The 18,765-nt window shown below is 39.0% G+C and overlaps 1 protein-coding gene across 1 annotated transcript; it reads right to left on the bottom strand.

Moving 5' to 3' along the window:
- Positions 1-15,747: 15,747 nt before the first annotated feature.
- MC4R (melanocortin 4 receptor) lies at positions 15,748-17,808 on the bottom strand. The gene has a single exon (XM_036419406.2). It carries the CDS (start codon positions 17,355-17,357, stop codon positions 16,356-16,358), a length of 1,002 nt encoding a protein of 333 aa, XP_036275299.1. The 5' UTR covers positions 17,358-17,808; the 3' UTR covers positions 15,748-16,355.
- Between the last annotated feature and the right edge of the window lie 957 nt (positions 17,809-18,765).

Genomic DNA, 18,765 nt, shown 5'->3' with positions numbered 1-18,765 from the left:
GAATTTTAATGTATTCACTTAACTTTGACATTCAGAACCTATTTTAAAAATTCATTGGCTCTTTTAAAAAAATATATTTTATTGATTTTTTACAGAGCGAAAGAGAGAGGGATAGAGAGTTAGAAACATCAATGAGAGAGAATCATCAATCAGCTGCCTCTTGCACACCCCCTACTGGGGATGTGCCTGCAACCAAGGTACATGCCCTTGACCAGAATCGAACCTGGAACCTTTCAGTCTGCAGGCTGATGCTCTGTCCACTGAGCCAAACTTGTTTTGGCAGCTCTGGTTTTATACCTGCATTCTGGTTGGCCAGGACCCCTGAGACATAGAATCTCTCTTTCTTATCAACTTGAGTTAACAAGATTGAAGAGCAAATTCCAGGGACTATATAGAGTACCAACAGCTAAGAATAAATTGTTTTCTGGGATAGAAATTAGTAATAGCTGTTTCTTTTCCTTCCTTCCTTCCTTCCTTCCTTCCTTCCTTCCTTCCTTCCTCCCTCCCTCCCTCCCTCCCTCCCTCCCTCCCTTCCTTCCTTCCTTCCTCCCTTCCTCCCTTCCTTCCTCCTTCCTCCCTCCCTTCCTTCCTCCTTCCTTCCTTCCTTCCTTCCTTCCTTCCTTCCTTCCTTCCTTCCTTCCTTCTTCCTTCCTTCCTTCCTTCTTTCCTCCCTCCCTCCCTCCCTCCCTTCTTTCCTTCCTTCCTTGCTTCCTTTCTTCTTTCCTTCCTTCCTTCCTTTCTGTGTGTGTTGGGTGGTGGTGGTGGTGGTGGGGTTAAGAACACTTAACATGAGATTTACCTTCTTAATAAATTTTTAAGTGCATAACACAGTGTTGTTAACTAGAGGTCCAAAGTTGTATAGCTATTTTCATTGAAGTTCATAAGGGATAATTCTTAGTCAATGGCTGACCCAGCTAATCAGTGTGAATTAGGGCCTGGTAAATGGAGAAGAAGAAGCTGAAGTTATGTGCCTAATCTGATCAATGGACAGTTAAAAACTTGAGAGATGGAGTTTATTGCAATGCTATAATAACCATAAAGTAAAGCTGAAATCTAAAGGACTTCAGCAAAGGAGGGAGGCCTGTGTAAAGTCACCATGGATTTACTTTTGAGAGGGCCTATGTTGTAGGCAATGTTATAGTAAATATGCAGATGTTCTTTAGGTGTCAACAAATAGCCATTTTCTCATTCTTACTAACAGTACCTTAATAGCTTGTGGGAAACGCACCGGCCTCTCCTGGATTAGCGCTATTTGGTGCAATCCAGTTGACATACCCAAGCCTGGATGCATGAGTTACTCAGACACAATAAGGGCTGATGAATCCTAATACTTGGACAGCAGACACCTTTTTTTTCTCTTACTATATGGTGTGAGAATTAAGACTTTAAAACAGGGTCCCTGTTTTTTGTGGTTATTAATGGAGATCCTGGAGGCCACTGTACAAAGGCTGTGGATGGAGCTCACTCTGTAAAGACTAGAGAAAAAGAGAGAAAATGAGTGCTAAACATATTACTGAAGCCTCTGGAAAAAGTATCAGAAGTAATAACCCTGTTCATAAAATGTTAATGAAAGCAATAAATTATCTTCATTGTTTAAATCAATTTGAGGTGAGTATTCTACCCATTGCATTATAATCATAAGTGATGGAAATTTTCACAGTAAATAAACTATAAAAGAATGGAATGAATTTAGCTCTCTTTTGTTAAATGTGTGCATTGTAATATGATTTATTTTTAAATTTAAATAATTTTTTATTTTTCAATTATAGTTGACATGCAATATTATATTAGTTTCACTTGTACACCCCAGTGATTAGACAGTATGTAACTTACCAAGTGATCAACCCAATAAATTGTGCCCTTTGGACACCATATAGTTATTAGAATATTATTGACTATAGTCCCTATGCTGTAATTTACATACCCATGTCTATTCTGTAACAATCAATTTGAACTTCTCAATCACTTTACCTTTTTCATTCATCCCCCAACCTCTGTGCCATCTGGCAACCATCAAAATGATCTCTGTGTCTGTTTCTGTTCTGCTTGCTTGTTTATTTTTTTTAGATTCAATTATTGATAGATATGTATATATTGCCATTTTATTGTTCAGATTCATTTTATCATTAAATATATAATATATGAGAACTCTCAAGAGCAATCTAATAGTAGAAAAATTTCCCAGGGAGAATTATGGGTGCCCTTAATTGACAGGAAGGAGACCAGCAAGAAAATACCAAAACAAGCAGTAGCTGAACTCTATGAGAAAAGAATGACTAGTGAAACAGAAATGGGAAGAGATGAAGACCCCTTCGTGAGCTAAATCTGTGACAATAGCAGAGGGCATATTCCCACAGGAACTTTCATCAGTTTAGTGAGACTCTAAATCTTCAGGATCATGGATTTGCCTACTACAAAGTATAATATTTACCATTTTCAAACATTGTTTCTTGTACATTATGAGGATGAAGTTAGCCAGATATGGAGTTGGTCAATTTATTGGGGTGTTCTGGCTGAAGATTTTCGCAGGATTTAAGATGGAGGCCAGATCCTACAGAATTACAACATGCCCACAAAATAATCCAGGCGCTCCATGGCAAGGTCTCTCTAATTTAGGGGTTAAAAGTTCCAGGAACAGCTACAAAATTTGGCCTCTGAGGTAAGGATTGGGGTGTTGTAAGACCCATGAGAGAATCACCTCGCAGGGTTGACAATCTTCTGAGGCTGCCATGAAAATGTTTTCTCCTTTTTAGTGATGTATTGTACTGGGGACTGTGAGTATAGAACACTTTTGTAACAATAAGCTTCACAGACATCTGGATAGTCCTTCCTGGATGATAAATATCTTGTCTGAAACAATGGAAAAGAATATTTATCATTGGCAAATACTCTGGTGATACTAGCCCTTAGTTGGAAAAGATCAGTTTTGATTTTTAGGCTTCTATAATACAAATAAACACATAAAATGAAGGGAAAAAAGTATCCCAAGGAATTTTTAAGACCTTCCCTAAGGAGAGGAATAAAGGCAGTGACAGTGGCCAGCAACAGCCTGCAAAGATACCTCCATAGGTGCAGGCTCTCACTGATGTGCCCCAATCGATTGCTGAAGGAACAGTGCCAAGACTGAAGCCATAAATGATTTGCTAATTGGAGAATGTGACCTTTAGGCCAAGGGGGTGCTGGTAATTGGTTCCACACATGAAAAAAAAACAAACAAACCTACACGCACACTATCCAAATACCTTGAGCTATACTCTCTGTTTTGCTGCTGTAATGTTTTCATCCCCTTGTGGTTAGAATATTATCCGGTGTACCACATTTTCTTCATCTTTAGCTTAAATTAATCCAGCCCGCCTTGATTCATACAGTTTCCCGTAGTTTTCATTGAACTTAACCCACTGTGCTGCTGCCTGCCAATGGAGATACCACTCTATTCATGTTCTGACCAGTCATGGACATTTATTTGTGACTTGTTTCAAAAAATGGTAGACCACTGTGCAGAGTCTTTTTTGATGTTTTTCTGGCTAATTGATCATACTTCTTAATGAATCACTTTTCCTAAAATCCAAGCTGCCTAGTTTATAACCTCCTTTCCCAAAGTTGGCAGTTTTTCCAGAATTATGATACCCATGGACAACCTTTACTACCAGGTTTCTAAGACACTTCCTCTTGGCAACCTTCTTACCCTTATTTTGAAGTTAACGGTGAAGTAGTTCAGTGTATCCATAAAGAGCAGAGTAAGTATTATAGTTAACAAAGCCATTTTAGGAAATTGCTGACAAATGAAATACACTCATCTCAACTGGCCCACTTTTCACACCTCTAGAAATCAATTTGTGTGTGTGCATGTATTCACTATTGTCCAGTAGAATTCTCTGTACATTATTCTTTCATACTTTCCTTGGAAATGAAGGCTTCTTTACTATTCATTATTTAAATCTAGTCTCTCTGAATTTGATCATCTTGCTTGAATCTAAAATAATTACATAAAAGTGAGATCCTATTTTTAAATATCATATGTTATATAACAAAACATCTAAATAAAAATATACCACTATCATGCAAGACCATTTACCAAAGTGTCAAAAATGAATAAATCGCCCAACCAGTATGTTTCAGTGGTTGAGCATTGATCCAGGAACCAAGAGGTCAGGGCACATGCCCAAGTTGCAAGTTTGATCTCCAGTAGGGGGCGTGCAGGAGGCAGCCAATTGATGATGTTCCTCTCTCTCATACATGTTTCTCTCTCCCTGTTCTTTTTTCTTCTTCTCTCTAAAAATGAATAAAAACATATTTTAAAAAATAAATAAATCAAGAAAAATAAGCATCAATTATGTCAACAAATGTGGTCTCTGTGGTAATAAAGAAAGAGATGGTAAGTGATCAGAGCTTATTAGGGCATAAAGGGGCAGTTAAGTCAGGGTCTTGGCCAAGTATAGTCTGTCTCACTTGCTACATTTTTGGGCCTGTGTGCTGATATACCCCTTGCTCTGTTCAATGCATTTTTCTGCAATCACACTGGCTACCACCTCTGCCTATGAGGGCTGATCCTCCCCTTTCCGCTGCAGAAAGCACATAGCTGGGGGTGGTGTCAGCTTGCCTCTGCCAGGTCCTGAAGTCTACTCTTCCTGGCAGCTGGGGCTCTGGCTCTCTTGTTTGATGTATACACAGCCCATCTGTGAGTGGATGGCCCCTGCTGAGTTAGAGAGTTCACTCAGCCATGAATGATAGAAAGAGTGTTCAGAAGGCACCTCTTGCTCCAGATAGAAAAGGATGAGTGTGCCTAGACCTTACTAATGTCACTGGACCCAGGTTAGTGCTGAGCTCTGGGGTGATGGAGGTGTTGGCATTTCAAATGCATTTGCTGGGGATTAGGAAGGTACAGTTCCTATGTAAAGCTCTTCACAGAGCTACCTCTTGGCATAGAAAAAAATAACTTAAAAGAAATGGTGACTATTGATGGAAAAAATATGGGAAAACAATTTAGCTGTACTACTGAGATTTCTTAGTAAATAGTTTTTCCAACCTTTTAATCCATATTGGTTCATTGCCTCTGCATACTATTTTCCTAGAAGCTAATACCCTTTGAGAAAATTATTCCTTAATGCTATAAGCCCCATTCTATTCAGCACAGCTTGTTAATAGAAGAGGCTGTACTCTGCTTCTATAATCCTTCATTTGACTTCTATGTCTCCATATGAGGCCCAAAGCATCTGGTATCTGCTTCAATATTTTACTGGAAATTGGCTCTTCCTCTCCTGTTTCCTATTTTTCAAAATGTTGTCAAAACCAGAGTCATCTTTGCAATTTCATGCAAATGAAATCTGCTACATTTCTAGGTGGAAATTTTCTGAATATCTTTCAGTGTTTTATTTACTGAAATGATTGACAACTCACTTAAACCCACTCCTCCCTTGGCTTCATTCATATCATCCTTTCTAGTTTTTCTTATACTTCTGTGATCATGACTTTATGGCCTATTCTTTGATCACAAATCTCTTATAAACTACTGTGAATAAGGCATCCAGTCTTACTTAGCCTTGTTCTTTCTATTCTTTGCATATTCCTTTTTTTTCTTCAATCATTAAATATGTATTGAGCTCTTCTTAATAGACAAGTTCCATTCTAGGTGCCAAAGGAAAGATACTGGAAATATTTTAAGAATAAGGCCAACAATATATCCTGGTGGATCCAAAAATGGAGTGTAAGACAAAGAGGAATTAGGATGACTCCAGAGATTTTGGTCTGATCAACAGGAAGGGTCCAGTTGTCATTATCTGATGTAGGCAAAGCAGTGAGAAGAGAATTTATGGTGAAAAAAACACACACACTCAAGGTTCAAATAGACGTGTAAATTTAGAATTTGCTATGGGCTGAATTGTTGTGACTTCCTGAAGTGTATATGTTGAAGCCATAATGTGGTGGTATTTGAAAATGGGGGCTTTGGCAGATCACCAGGTCATGCTGATGGAGCTCCCAAGATGGGACCCATGGCATCAAAAGAGGAAGAGGACCAGCCCTTTTCTTCCTGTGTCATGTGATGATATAGTTAGAAAGCAGCCTCAGTCACCAGCAAGAGGCTCTCACCAGGAACTGAACTGGCTGGCACCTCTATCTTGGATTTCCCAACCTCCAGAACTGTGAGAAATCAATATTTGTTGTTTAAACCACTTTTTTAATAATTTGTTACAGCTGCCTGAACTAAGACAGAATTTCTTTTAAATGTTTAGAAAATAGTTGAAGTGATCTAAAATAAGATACACATTTTGTAGTCTTCAGAATAGTGACAATAGTGTTTAGTGCTTTGAGACAGGTTGAAATCATGAAAGGAGGGAGTGCAGATAGAGAAGAGAATGGAACAATGCAAAGCACTGAGCTATGGGGGATCCAGTATTGAAGTGTTTGGAGGAGGAGAGGGATCTGCAGAGGAGATCAAGAAGACACTTTTGAGGCAAGAGGAAAGCTTAGTGGTGTGTTGTGAGCCAAAACAGCCAACAAGAGGAAGTGACCAGATTAAAATTTGGTTGGTCCAAATATTATAGAGAACAGAATTGATCACTGGTTTCAGTAATAGGAAGTATCTTGTCTTGGTTGCATTACCAAGAATGGTTGTAATAATCCTCACTGGAGGATATTTTTCCATTGATTTTTTCAAAGAGAGTGGAAGAGAAAGATAGAAACATCAATGTGAGAGAAACACATCAATTAGTTGCCTCCTATATATGCACCCTGACCAAGGCCCTGGCCTGAAACCATGGTATGTGTCCTTGACTAGAACTGAACGCGGGACTCTTTGGCCCACAAGCTGATGAGCAAGAGCAATTTTAGTGCAGTGATGGGGATAAAAATGTCAAAGGAGTGAGGTCAGAAGACAATGGGAGGAAGGAGTTGCAGACATGCTGAGTCATTGTGCTTCTTTCTCTTCCACTGTATACACACTCCTAACTATCAACTTCATACATATATGCCAGACTTCTCTGTGCCTGGTTTTTAAATAGGTTGCTCAGAAAATTCCACCAACACAAGTAAATCAATTGTCTTTGTCTTCCTATTTTGCTCAGCATGAGTTATGCATTCATAGGAGTCAGTTTTCAGTTCATATCTCTCCATTCTCCATACAAAAGAGCTCAGACATTTGATTTTAATTAGAAAATCTCACTAATTTAATTTAATTTTGGGGTGATAGTACACATTGACTGAAGTCCTGAGTTTCTGTTCCGGGGAGAATGGTGAAATGATGAAAAAATAGAGAGTAAAAAACAAGAAGTCTGATTTGTATCAACAAATTTGTTGTTAATGTTTTAGGCACATTAACTTTTAGTTAAAAAGAGGACATTGATGTGAAAAAGGCAGAGATGTGATGTCCAAGAGAGGATGATTAGAGGTCAGGTAGAGGTGAAAATGTAGATTTTCTTTCCAATGTTGATCATAAGTAGCTAAAAACTATATAACTAACAGCTGAACATTACATCCAGAGCACAAATTTCAACTTCTGTAAGTCATTTATTGAAATAAAATTACAAAGAGAATTACTCTAAAGGCTTCTTAATTTCTAATTGAATGAAAAATTCAATAAAAGTCTACATATTTTGCATTATTTTATCAATAAGTGAAATCTCCAGGATATTGTGAGATTTATATAAAATCTATATGTGTTGTTTTTAATGGGGCCATTTTGAAACTTTCATATTACAAACAAAACACATTTTAAATCAGAAGTTAAACACTTTGCAAATAAAATTTTAGTGTGAGATTTTTTTCTCAAATGGAATTATGAATAAATGTATTGTCACAGTTTCACTTTTTAGTTTTATTCAGTGGTGGTTTGAATTTAAGGGTGAAATTTTTTACACTGTTTAAAATGCTAAGTTTAGAAATCAAACCATAATAGCTTCATTGCAGCTGAGCCCCATATAAAACCTCATTGAATAGTTCACTGATTGAGTTGCTGAAATTTTCCACTTGGCTCTGTATGTGTGAGGCTGCTAGGTATCGCAAGGCAGCGAAAACACTGTTAACAATTGCAAACTATGATATTCATTTCATTAACCCAGAGCCAAATATAACCATGACTGTCATAGATAAAATCTTTTCTTCTCCACCCTACAAAAATGTCAGCATTAGACTGTTAAATATCCTTTATTTATTCTGTGCAAACATAGTTTTACATGTCCCCTCTCACTAAACACATTACACAAAAAGTGTATGATATTTATTTAATTTTCATATAATATTGAATAGCTCCAAAAGAATGTCATATATTTCTAAGCTAAGAAAGATAATATTAAAACGTATATTAAACCCATTATTCAACACAAGAATTAGAACATTACTGAAATCATTGAAACAATTTGGATATCCAAGTCCATATTGTCATTTAACTTCTGGGGTTTCAGCTCTGATTACCATTTGTGTGCAATTTTTCATTGATTATTACAATAATAGATAACTCAGTGACAAGTACTCTACTAGATCCCTTATATCAATTATCTAATTTTACATAATTCATATTTATCATTAGCCACATGATGAGGTGATGGATTTTGTTGTCTTCATTTCAGAGGTTACACTATATATGCTTAGGAAGATTAAATAACCTGCCTGAAGTATTTGCACTAAGTGAATATTGACCTCAAATCCCAGATCAATATTCACTTAGTGCAAATACTGTCCTATTTTTATGCCCATAACTTTGTTCAATATGTGATGGACTAATAACTGAGCATCAAGATGTACTAACACTGCCCTAGCCAGTTTGGCTCAGTGGATAAAATGTCAGCCTGCAGACTGAAGGGTCCCAGGTTTGATTCTGGTCAAAGGCACCTATCTTGTTTGCAGGTTCCCCAGCCCTGGTTAGAGTACATGCATGAGTCAATCAATTGATGTGCCTCTCTCCCATCAACGTTTCTCTCTATCTCATCCTCTCTTTTCCACTCTCTCTAAAAATCAATGGAAATATCCTCTGGTGAGTATTAACAACAACAACAACTAAAAAGATATACTAACACTTAAATTTATAGCATAAAGTTTAATGAGTATCAATTAATATTTGAAGAAATGGGATAATTGATTATTTCATGTTTGGCACATTATCTTTCTAATTAGCCCTTTTCAAAATTTAATGTGGTACTGCAAAATTTAAAACAATTAGCATTATTGGTGATAAATTATCTTTTTGAATTACAGGTATGTCTGTGTACCTACTATGTTTAAATATACTCATTTTTACACAAAAAGGTAAAGCTGAAACCGGTTTGGCTCAGTGAATAAAGTATTGGCCTGCGGACTGAAAGGTCCCAGGTTCGATTCTGGTCAAGGGCATGTACGTTGGTTGCAGGCACATCCCCAGTAGGGGAATGTGCAAGAGGCAGCTCTCATCGATGTTTCTAGCTCTCTATCCCTCTCTCCCTCTCTCTAAAAAAAATATCAATGAAATATATATTTTTTAAAAAGGACAAGAAAATTATTAAATGTGATTTAAGAATAGATAAAGAAATAAGCCAAAGGCCTACATATGTTTCTTGATGATGCTGAGAGTCTAAAAAAAGAGCAAAACTAGTAAGTTTTAATTCATACATAGGTTTATTAATTTACTTTATATTTTTAAAAATACTAATACAACTATTTTTTGAGTGCTTATATGTTGGTGGAAATGTATAGCCTTAATCTTATAATTGCTTTTTATTCTTTTAAGATTCCCATCAGAGAGGTATTATTATTTACATTTAACAGTGAGGAAACTAGTTTAACAAAATCTTACAGCTAAGAAATGGTGTTATAGTATTCAGTACTAGGTCTCTGTGACCTGGGAAGTTGTACTTGTCTATAAAGGAAGGCTCTTGAAATTTGGTACAAAGGAACCTGGATGGGGAGCTGTGATGCTGCTCTGTAGCAGGAAGCAGTCTCTTTGAGTCTGCTTGGAGGGTCAGATGAGATGATATTTGAGATTTGCTCTTATTCAAAACTAAGTTCTTTTTGCATTTACTCTTTCTCCACAAATCATCAGTAATTTGGCAATTGCATTTCCATCAACCATCTTATTGTTGTAATGTTTATGTGTGCTTTTTAAGAATTAATATATATTAATTCTAGTATCCTATATAATAAAAGGCTAATATGTAAATCGACCTAACAGCAGAATGACTGGTCGCTATGACACACACTGACCAACAGGGGGCAGATGCTCAAGGCAGGAGCTGTCCCCTGGTGGTGAGTGTGCTCCCACAGTGGGAGCCCTGCTCAGCCAAATGCCAGGCTCATGGCTGGCTAGTGCAGCACTGGTGGTAGGAGAGGCTGGCTTTGGGGCAGCACTAAGGATGTCAGACTGATGGCTTCTAAACTGTGAGAGGATGCATTCCGGGCTGAGAACACCCCCCCCCCCCCCATTCCGCTCCAAGTGCACGAATTCCGTGCACTGGGCCTCTAGTTGATAATAATAACAGTGGAAGTAATATGCTAATTAGACCAAGCAGCTGAACAACCTTCCAGATGCCCTTCTGGATGACCTTCTTGATGAAGCCCCAGCTTTGGGGGCCAAAGTAGAGGCAGTTAGGGGTGATCAGGCAGGTAGGCAGAATGATAAGGGGCAATCAGTCAGGCAGGTGAGTGGTTTGGGTAATCAGGCAGACAGGCAGGTGAGTGGGAGCCAGCAATCCTAGATTGTGAGAAAGTGGAAGCCAGGCTGAGGGACCACCCTCCCCCCCTGCATGAATTTCATGCACTGGGCCTCTAGTAATTATAATTTAAACACCATAAAGTAAACGTGTCTCTTAATATTCTCACTTAGGAATAATGACTACTAGTTGTTCATAATTTATGGAAAGTTACTATGTATCAATAGAAGGAATGTAAGTAGATTAGTGATACTTTCTTTAAAGGTTGGCATCAGATTAAATATTCTTTTTATGTATTCCTTATAACATAAAACAGAAGTTAATACTTAAATGTTATTCAAAGATTCTTAAAGACTTTTCTTAGTAATCCTATTTAATAAAAGGGTAATATGCAAATCAACTGTCACTTCATCACAAAGATGGTGGTGCCCATAGACATAAGATGGCGGCGTCCAGTCCTCTCAGCCCTGCTGGAGTCCCCTAGTCCTGGAGTGGGGGCAGCTGCAGAGAGCAGGCAGCATGAGCAGCCTGGCAGAATGTTTGCTTCGTCACCATGACGATGAGGCAAGTGTTCCTTGCCCAGCCACTGATGGGCCTCTGGGCCAAGGAGAGCCTCTGGGCAGTGAGCGCCGAGCAGCCAGGCCCCACAGAGAGCCACTGGTGCATGGATTTGTGTGCAGGGCTACTAGTTTAAAAATATTTAGGTTTGGGAACAGAGACTTTTTTTAAAAAAAAAATCATAACAAAAGCAGTAATGCTTTATTTGAATAAGATTACACATGTGTAAAATAGACTATGTTAAAAGAATAAAACCATGCTATAAGGGGGGAAAAAAGTTTAGTAAGGTAGTAACTTGAAGTATAAATCCTAACACACTGACCTAATTAGGAAGCAAAGAGGTGCCCTGTGCTCAGGACTCCAGCTCTCTGATTGGTGCCCACATTCACCACGCAGACATGCATTCCTCAGGTGCACACTGAGGGTCTCTGGGCCACAGGCTATGACACAAGCACTGAAGATTCAGGGGTAAACAAAGCAGAGCCAGACCAGGGTTTTCTCTGCATCCCACTTTTCTGAAATTTCATGATTATACTGTACTAGGAAAAACATTTGGAATAAATATTTTCTCATTCACTATTTTAGAATTTGGCTGGCTTTTTATTTTACTTGTATCCACATGTTCTCAAGCTCTGGACCCTTACTTTTATTATTCCCAGGTAATTATATCTCTTGATATTCCCTATCCCCCCCCCCCGCACCCTCCCCCCATCCTGCCACACACACACACTCTCTCTTTTTGGAGCTCATTGATTAGGAAATTAATTGCTTGAATTGATTATGCAATATTAGATTTTTTTTCCCTTAAGTTTCCATTTTTTTTTTTTTTGTGGCGTTGGGGAGGAGGTTTTTACTAAATTCCTCCATAGAAAGTTTTTTTAAACATTTATTTAAAATTTTAAAATTCATATGTTTAATTCAAGAATGTTTTGTTTGTTTCACTATTCCCTCTATAACATCTTGGCATTGTTTTACTGGTGCATTTTCTTTTTGCATTTAAAAAATATTGAATTCATAATTATTTTTTAAATTTTAAAAATAATATTTAGCTCTAACCATTTGGCCCAGTGAATAGAGCGTCAGCCTGTGGACTGAAGGGTCCCAGGTTTGATTCCAGTCAAGGGCATGTATCTTGGTTGTGGGCACATCCCCAGTAGGAAGTGTGCAAGAGGCAGCTGAATCGATGTTTCTCTCTTATCGATGTTTCTAAACTCTCTATTCCTCTCCTTTCCTCTGTAAAAGATCAATAAAATACATTAAAAAATAAAATGTATTGGAATTTTTAATTTCTTTTCTTACTTAGTATTATATATTTTTTCTTTATTGATTAAGGTATTACATATGTGTCTTTATCCTCCCATTTCCTCCCCACCCCCTCCCACTCATGACCTCACCCCCCTGGTGTCTGTGTCCATTGAACAGAGACTTTTCTAAAGCAGGCAAGGGATCCGTGGGACTATTTGGAGTTTTGGGCATAGAGTTTAAGTGTTAGGCTAGCTGCTAAGTGGGCACAAAGCTTGCCCCTTGTTCATGCAAGTTATGGTGATTGCTATACAATTTTAAGTTAACAAGTTTTGAACAATCACTAATTTCACCAATGAAAAATTATTTCTAATATACCTTATAATTATTAATTGAACATTCTGGTAAAAATTTTAATAAAGGTATCTGATGCTGTTTACCAGCCATATCTGGAGTGTTTGTTCCTGACCAGTACAATTCAAATATTAATTAATCACTCTTAATGAAATATTAAAGTGTAGATACATTTATCACAGTATTTATACTGAAGTTTTAAAAAGTTAATTCCTACCGAAACTGGTTTGGCTCAGTGGATAGAGCGTCGGCCAATCGGACTGGAAGGTCCCAGGTTCGATTCCAGTCAAGGGCATGTACCTTGGTTGAGGGCACATCCCCAATAGGGGGTATGCAAGAGGTAGCTGATCGATGATTCTCATCATTGATGTTTCTATCCCTCTATCCTCCCTTTCTCTCTCTGAAATAAATAAATCATATATATATAATTTATTTATTTCAGAGAGAGAAATAAATATATATATGAAAAAAGTTATTTAAAAAATGTATTTTATTGATTTTTTACAGAGAAGAAGGGAGAGGGATAGAGAGCTAGAAACGTCAATGAGAGAGAAACATCGACCAGCTGCCTCTTCCACACCCCCTACTGGGGATGTGTCTGCAACCAATGTACATGCCCTTGACTGGAATCGAACCTGGGACTTTTCAGTCCGCAGACCAACGCTCTACCACTGAGCCAAACCGGTTTCGGTGAAAAAAAGTTAATTCTTGTGCTTGGGTATGAGTTGAAAATGTATATTCATACAAAAACATTTACAGCAGTTTTATTTATAATTGCCAAAAATTGGAAACAACTAAGATATTTTTCAGTAGGTGAATAGTTAAATTAACTGTTATATCCATAGAGTGATATATGCACTAAAAAGAACCACATAAGCACTAAAAAGAAATAAACTACCAAATTATGAAAAGACACAGAGGAATCTTAAATGCATGTTACCAAGTGAAGGAGGCCAACCTGAGAAAGCTATATACTGTCTGATTGTATAATAACTGTATGACATTCTGGAAAAGGAGAATGGAGACCGTGAGAGGAAGCATGGTTGTCAGGGTTTGGGGGAAGGAGGGATAAGTAGGCAGCATATAGGATTTTTAAGGAAGCGAAATTATTCTGAATGACAGTATAATGGTATCTACATGTCATTATATCTTTTTTCCAAATACATATACAATATAACACCATAACATATCAATAACTCTAATGTCACCTGTGGGCTTTGGGTGATAATAACATGCTCTCCCGGTACAATGTTGGTTTTCTTGGAGAAAGAAGTAACATAATAGAGGAATATTGGGAAAGCAGGAAAAATGAGTAAGACATAGTGTTAGCCCTTAAATTAGGGGTGTCGAACTCAATCAGAGAAGGGGCCAAAATCTAAAATCCAGCCTAAATTGCGGGCCGAATGGTTTACTGAACAGTCATAAACTGTCATTGTGATGGAAATGCAGCGGAGTGCAGTGATGACAGCGCGGTGCGGGCCTCATTGCAAGGCCTGGCGGGACGGATTTGGCCCGCGGGCCTTGTGTTTGACACATGTGCCTTAAATAAACTGAAGCCTAATACAGGGGACCCAGATCGGCTGGTGGGACAGGACAGGAGTGGGTGTGAATGTGAACACAAAAGAGCCAATTTTCTTCCAGTGGGAGAAGTGGGCTGCTTCCAGATGGACCAAGCAGCACCTGAGGACATTTGAAGGAGAAATAAATACACTGCAAGGGCAGCCACTACAAAGGGTGTGTGTGTGTGTGTGTGGCAGGGACATGCTTGTAGCCTCGTTTTTTATATCTCTAGCTCCTGAGATTTCTCACAATCATGGGTGAGGGACAGAGAAAGTCAGTGGGGGAGGAGAGGGGGCACCTGCAATACTTTCAACAATAAAGATAAATAATAAAAAGAGAATAGATAAGAAGAGTAGAAAAGACAACACTGTCTGTCTGTCTGCAGCTTTGGGTTTTGACTATTATGTCAGAGTGTGTTAAAAATCCTCATGCTTATTTTTGTGTTTAAATAATGAAATTGCAGTGAAACAAGCTTCAGTACCACCTTTCATTTGTAAACTTGAATATCACCATTATGTTTAAGTAACGTTTCCATGTGAACGGTGAAAGTATTTCTTGAGACTTGTTAATAAGTAAACCATTTATATTTGAATTAAGAAGTACCTCAGCATGTTATCTCTGGCTATGAACATTTGAAGAGATTATAAATTAAATCAAAGGATAGTTTACTGCTAATTCCCAGCCTAATATGCTTTCTTTCTCTTTCTTTTCAAGTGCACACAAATTGGAAAGTACAGCTTGTATGGCTCAGTAGCCAAATCTCTGGGATTATTTTGGAGCAAAACAAGTATTTACTCTGCACCGTGTGGTTGTGGAAGGTTAACTAATGTCGTGTTGTCCTCTGGGGTGAAGTGTCTTACTTCCTGCTCAAAACGTGCCAGTGTTTCACTATTGTTCCCTCTGTAACATCTTAGCATTGTTTTATTGGTGCATTTTCTTTAGATATTCACAAAAATTTCCTGAAAATACTTGTGCTATGGATGTGGTTTTTAAAGTTAAAAGTCCTTGATGAGTAATAGTACTCCAGTAGTAAGTAAACAGCAAATCACTTACCTGTGAAAAGTGAAAAGACTCAATGCTAGTAGTGTTTTTTAAGAGATCAGAAGCCAGCTCTTGGGGCAGCACCACCTTTTCTGGACACTTCAGCAGACACGGGTCCCTTGCTAAAGGGGCAGGAAGCCCTTATTCTCTGTTTTTAGTAACGATGGGTGGAAATTGGATGGTATCAGGAGGTTTAGCTTGACCTGTGAATTCCGGTTTTTCAGAACACTGTGATTCTCATAGCTGCTTTCTCTGCCCCCCATTCCTATGCAAACAGAAGCGCCTGAGTGGAATAGCAAACTATTTCCTTGAGGGACTAAGCTCCCTGTCTTTGAGAAACACAGTTTTCTGACCCAAAAATTCACTCCCCCCCCCCCCCCAATAGCTGTTTTACTGTCAATTGGAACTTCATTTCTACTGCTTACAGGGAGAATGAACATGTTTTACTAAATGACTTGAAATTTCAGCTGATGTTTCAAGTGAGTAAGCATCTGTTCTTTAATATTGCCCCCTTAAATGTGAGACTCAAATCTCTACATTACATGGTTGTACATCCAGTTTAACATAAGAAACCATTGATAAGAATACATTTAACGAGGCTGTGATTTCCATGTTACTGCAACAAGCAAAGTGTCACATCTTTACCAGTTACAAGAAAGAGACATGGATAAGCTTTTAATAAGAACTTTTTTTTTTCTTTTCAGTAAATCCACAGTGTCTACGACCTATAATATGGGTTAACATTGCACAGCCAAAGGTGTTTTCATGCAAACATTACACAGCCAAAGAGCAACATGACATTAAAAATATACAGAGACTGAGCCTTTTTTGCATACCCCAAATCATACAACTTGAATTTATTTATACAATAGATATTCTCAACCAATACCCTCCACAGAAGAAGCTGTCACGGAAGCACCCTGCTCAGGTTCCATAAGAATGAAAAATTCTCCTGTGCATATTTTCAGCATCTCCTCTGCCCCACATTTAATATCTGCTGGACAAGTCACAAAGACTTTCCAGAGGGTAGCAGCAGATGATCTCTCTGAAGGTTTTCCTCAGCTCTTGGCTCCGGAGTGCATAAATGAGAGGGTCAATGATGGAGTTACACATGATCAGGATGAGGTACAAGTTAAAGTGAGACATGAAGCACACACAGTATGGGTTCTGGGGACAGGAGATGTAGAATATCAAGTGGAGGAAGAAGGGCGCCCAGCAGACCACAAAGACCCCGATCAGGATGGTTAAGGTGATCGCCCCCTTCATGTTGGCACCTTGGCGGATGGCGCCCGTGCCCGGGAGGACGGCAATCCTCTTCATGTGAAGCCTGGCCATGAGGAACATGTGGACATAGAGGGAGGCCATGAGGGCCAGCATGGTGAGGAACACGCTGATGAGGCAGATGATGACCACGCTGCTGTCTGAGTAAATGATGAACAGGACGCCCGCCACCGTGCAGGCTGCCCAGATGCAGCTCAGGGTGACCCCAACCCGCCTCACCGTCATGATGTTATGGTACTGGAGAGCATAAAAGATAGTAAAGTACCTGTCCACTGCGATGGCGAGCAGGCTGCAGATGGACGCGAGCAGGGAGCTACAGATGACAGAGTCGATGACGTTGTCGATGTTCACGGTGAAGCTCTGCGCGTCCGTGTCCGTGCTGTTCAGCAGGGTGATGACGATGGTTTCCGATCCGTTGGAGACGCTCACCAGCATGTCGGCCACGGCCAGGCTGCAGATGAAAAAGTACATGGGGGAATGCAGGTTCTTGTTCTTGGCTATTGCCACGATCACCAGGATATTCTCCAACAAGCTGATGACACCCAGCGTCACAAACACCTCAGGGGAGACGAAAAGTTGCTCGTAGCAGCCTCCATCCGAGTAGCCCTTTCCCAGGGGCTCGCTGGCGTTGGTGCTGTGCAGCCTGTAGGTGCTGAGGTTCCGGAAGTGGAGAGAAGTGTGCATTCTGTGGTGGTGTGTGGCATTCATCCTGGGTCGGTGGGTTCAGATCTCCTCTGAACGGCTTTCAGCTCCTGGGGCCAGGGGGCCTCCGGGATTTTCTCCAGGTCTTTTCCTGTCCCTTTATGAGGCTGAAAGTGGCATGCCTGTTGTGAAAAACTGTCACATGCTCCACAGCTTGAAATGCAAAGTTTTAGTCTCTTTCAGGTACTGCTCTCATCCCAGTCCCTTTAAAATCTTTGGCTTCAAAATGCTTAGTCTCAGTCAAAAGAGCCTGCTGTTTGCTATTTTTATTTTATTTTTGGTTCTCACTTTCAGTTTAACTATAGTCTTAGGCATGCAGGTCTTTTCAAAATGATTTTCCTAGGAGCTGCCGTGCCATTGGGAGACGGTGTGTGTGCACATGCCCACATCAGCTGCGTCTCAGAAGCTCCCACCAGCATTGCTCTGAATGTTAGTAGCTGCTGCTGATTTTATGTGTGTGGAGGGAAAAAAAAATGTGCAGAGTGGCTCCTCCTCTGCTTCTGTTTGACCAATCCAAATCCCGTGGAAGACAGATGCCGATGATGTTCAGGGATACAAACTGCAGGCAGCTCTGAGTCAGATGCAGAAGCTGTGGGATCGGGAAGCCGGCAGGATGTGAAATAATTAATTTTCCTTTTCAAGTTTCAAGGAAAACAACTTGGTCCCTAGAGGACAGTCTTTGATATCAGAACAAGCCATTTTGAGGCACCCAGGTTTATTACTGCTTAAAACAGAGAGAGACGTGTGTGTGAGTGTGTGTGTGTGTGTGTGTGTGTGTGTGTGTGTGTGTTTCTGAAATAGATACACTGCTTTTTGGCCAGGATATCGAATCTATTTTCCCTCTAAATTTCTTTGAATTAGGAACTCAGGCAGTAACGCTTCTTTTTAAAATGCCAGAGACACAGAATATTTGAGAATATAGGAGACTTTGCTATGGGTGGAAGAACTGTATAGGTAGTTACAATTTATCAAAGGTTCAAAAGGGGGTTATTTCTTGGGCACTAATATCTGATATGTTTCCATTGCAAAGTTTCTTTTATTATAACTGGAAAAGTTTTATTCTCATTCACAATCGTTAAAAATCATAAAGTATTAATGTAAACTATATTAACTCTAAACCTAGAAAATTTATATAACTAGACAACATTCCATTTTTAAAGCTTTACTGAGTAAAATTGATACCCAAAAATTGCACATATATATTGTATAATGTGTTTGTACATATGCATATATACATATATTCATGATACCATCATCACAATCAAGGTAGTAAGCATATTCATCACCTCCAAAAATTGCCTTGTATTCTTTTTCATTTGTTTTGTGGCACAATACCATGCTAACTATAGGCACCACAGTGTACAGCAGGCCTTAGGACTAACTCATTTTTCTTAACTGAAACTTTACACCCATT

Source organism: Pipistrellus kuhlii, unplaced genomic scaffold, assembly GCF_014108245.1.
Source record: "Pipistrellus kuhlii isolate mPipKuh1 unplaced genomic scaffold, mPipKuh1.p scaffold_m20_p_6, whole genome shotgun sequence".
Classification (NCBI taxonomy): domain Eukaryota; kingdom Metazoa; phylum Chordata; class Mammalia; order Chiroptera; family Vespertilionidae; genus Pipistrellus; species Pipistrellus kuhlii.
Note: the sequence above shows the minus strand (reverse complement) of the source record. Positions and strands in the feature narration are given on the sequence as shown.

Coding starts and splice junctions, on each gene's coding strand:
- MC4R (XM_036419406.2), bottom strand. CDS start 17,357: ATGAATGCCACACACCACCACAGAATGCACACTTCTCTCCACTTCCGG.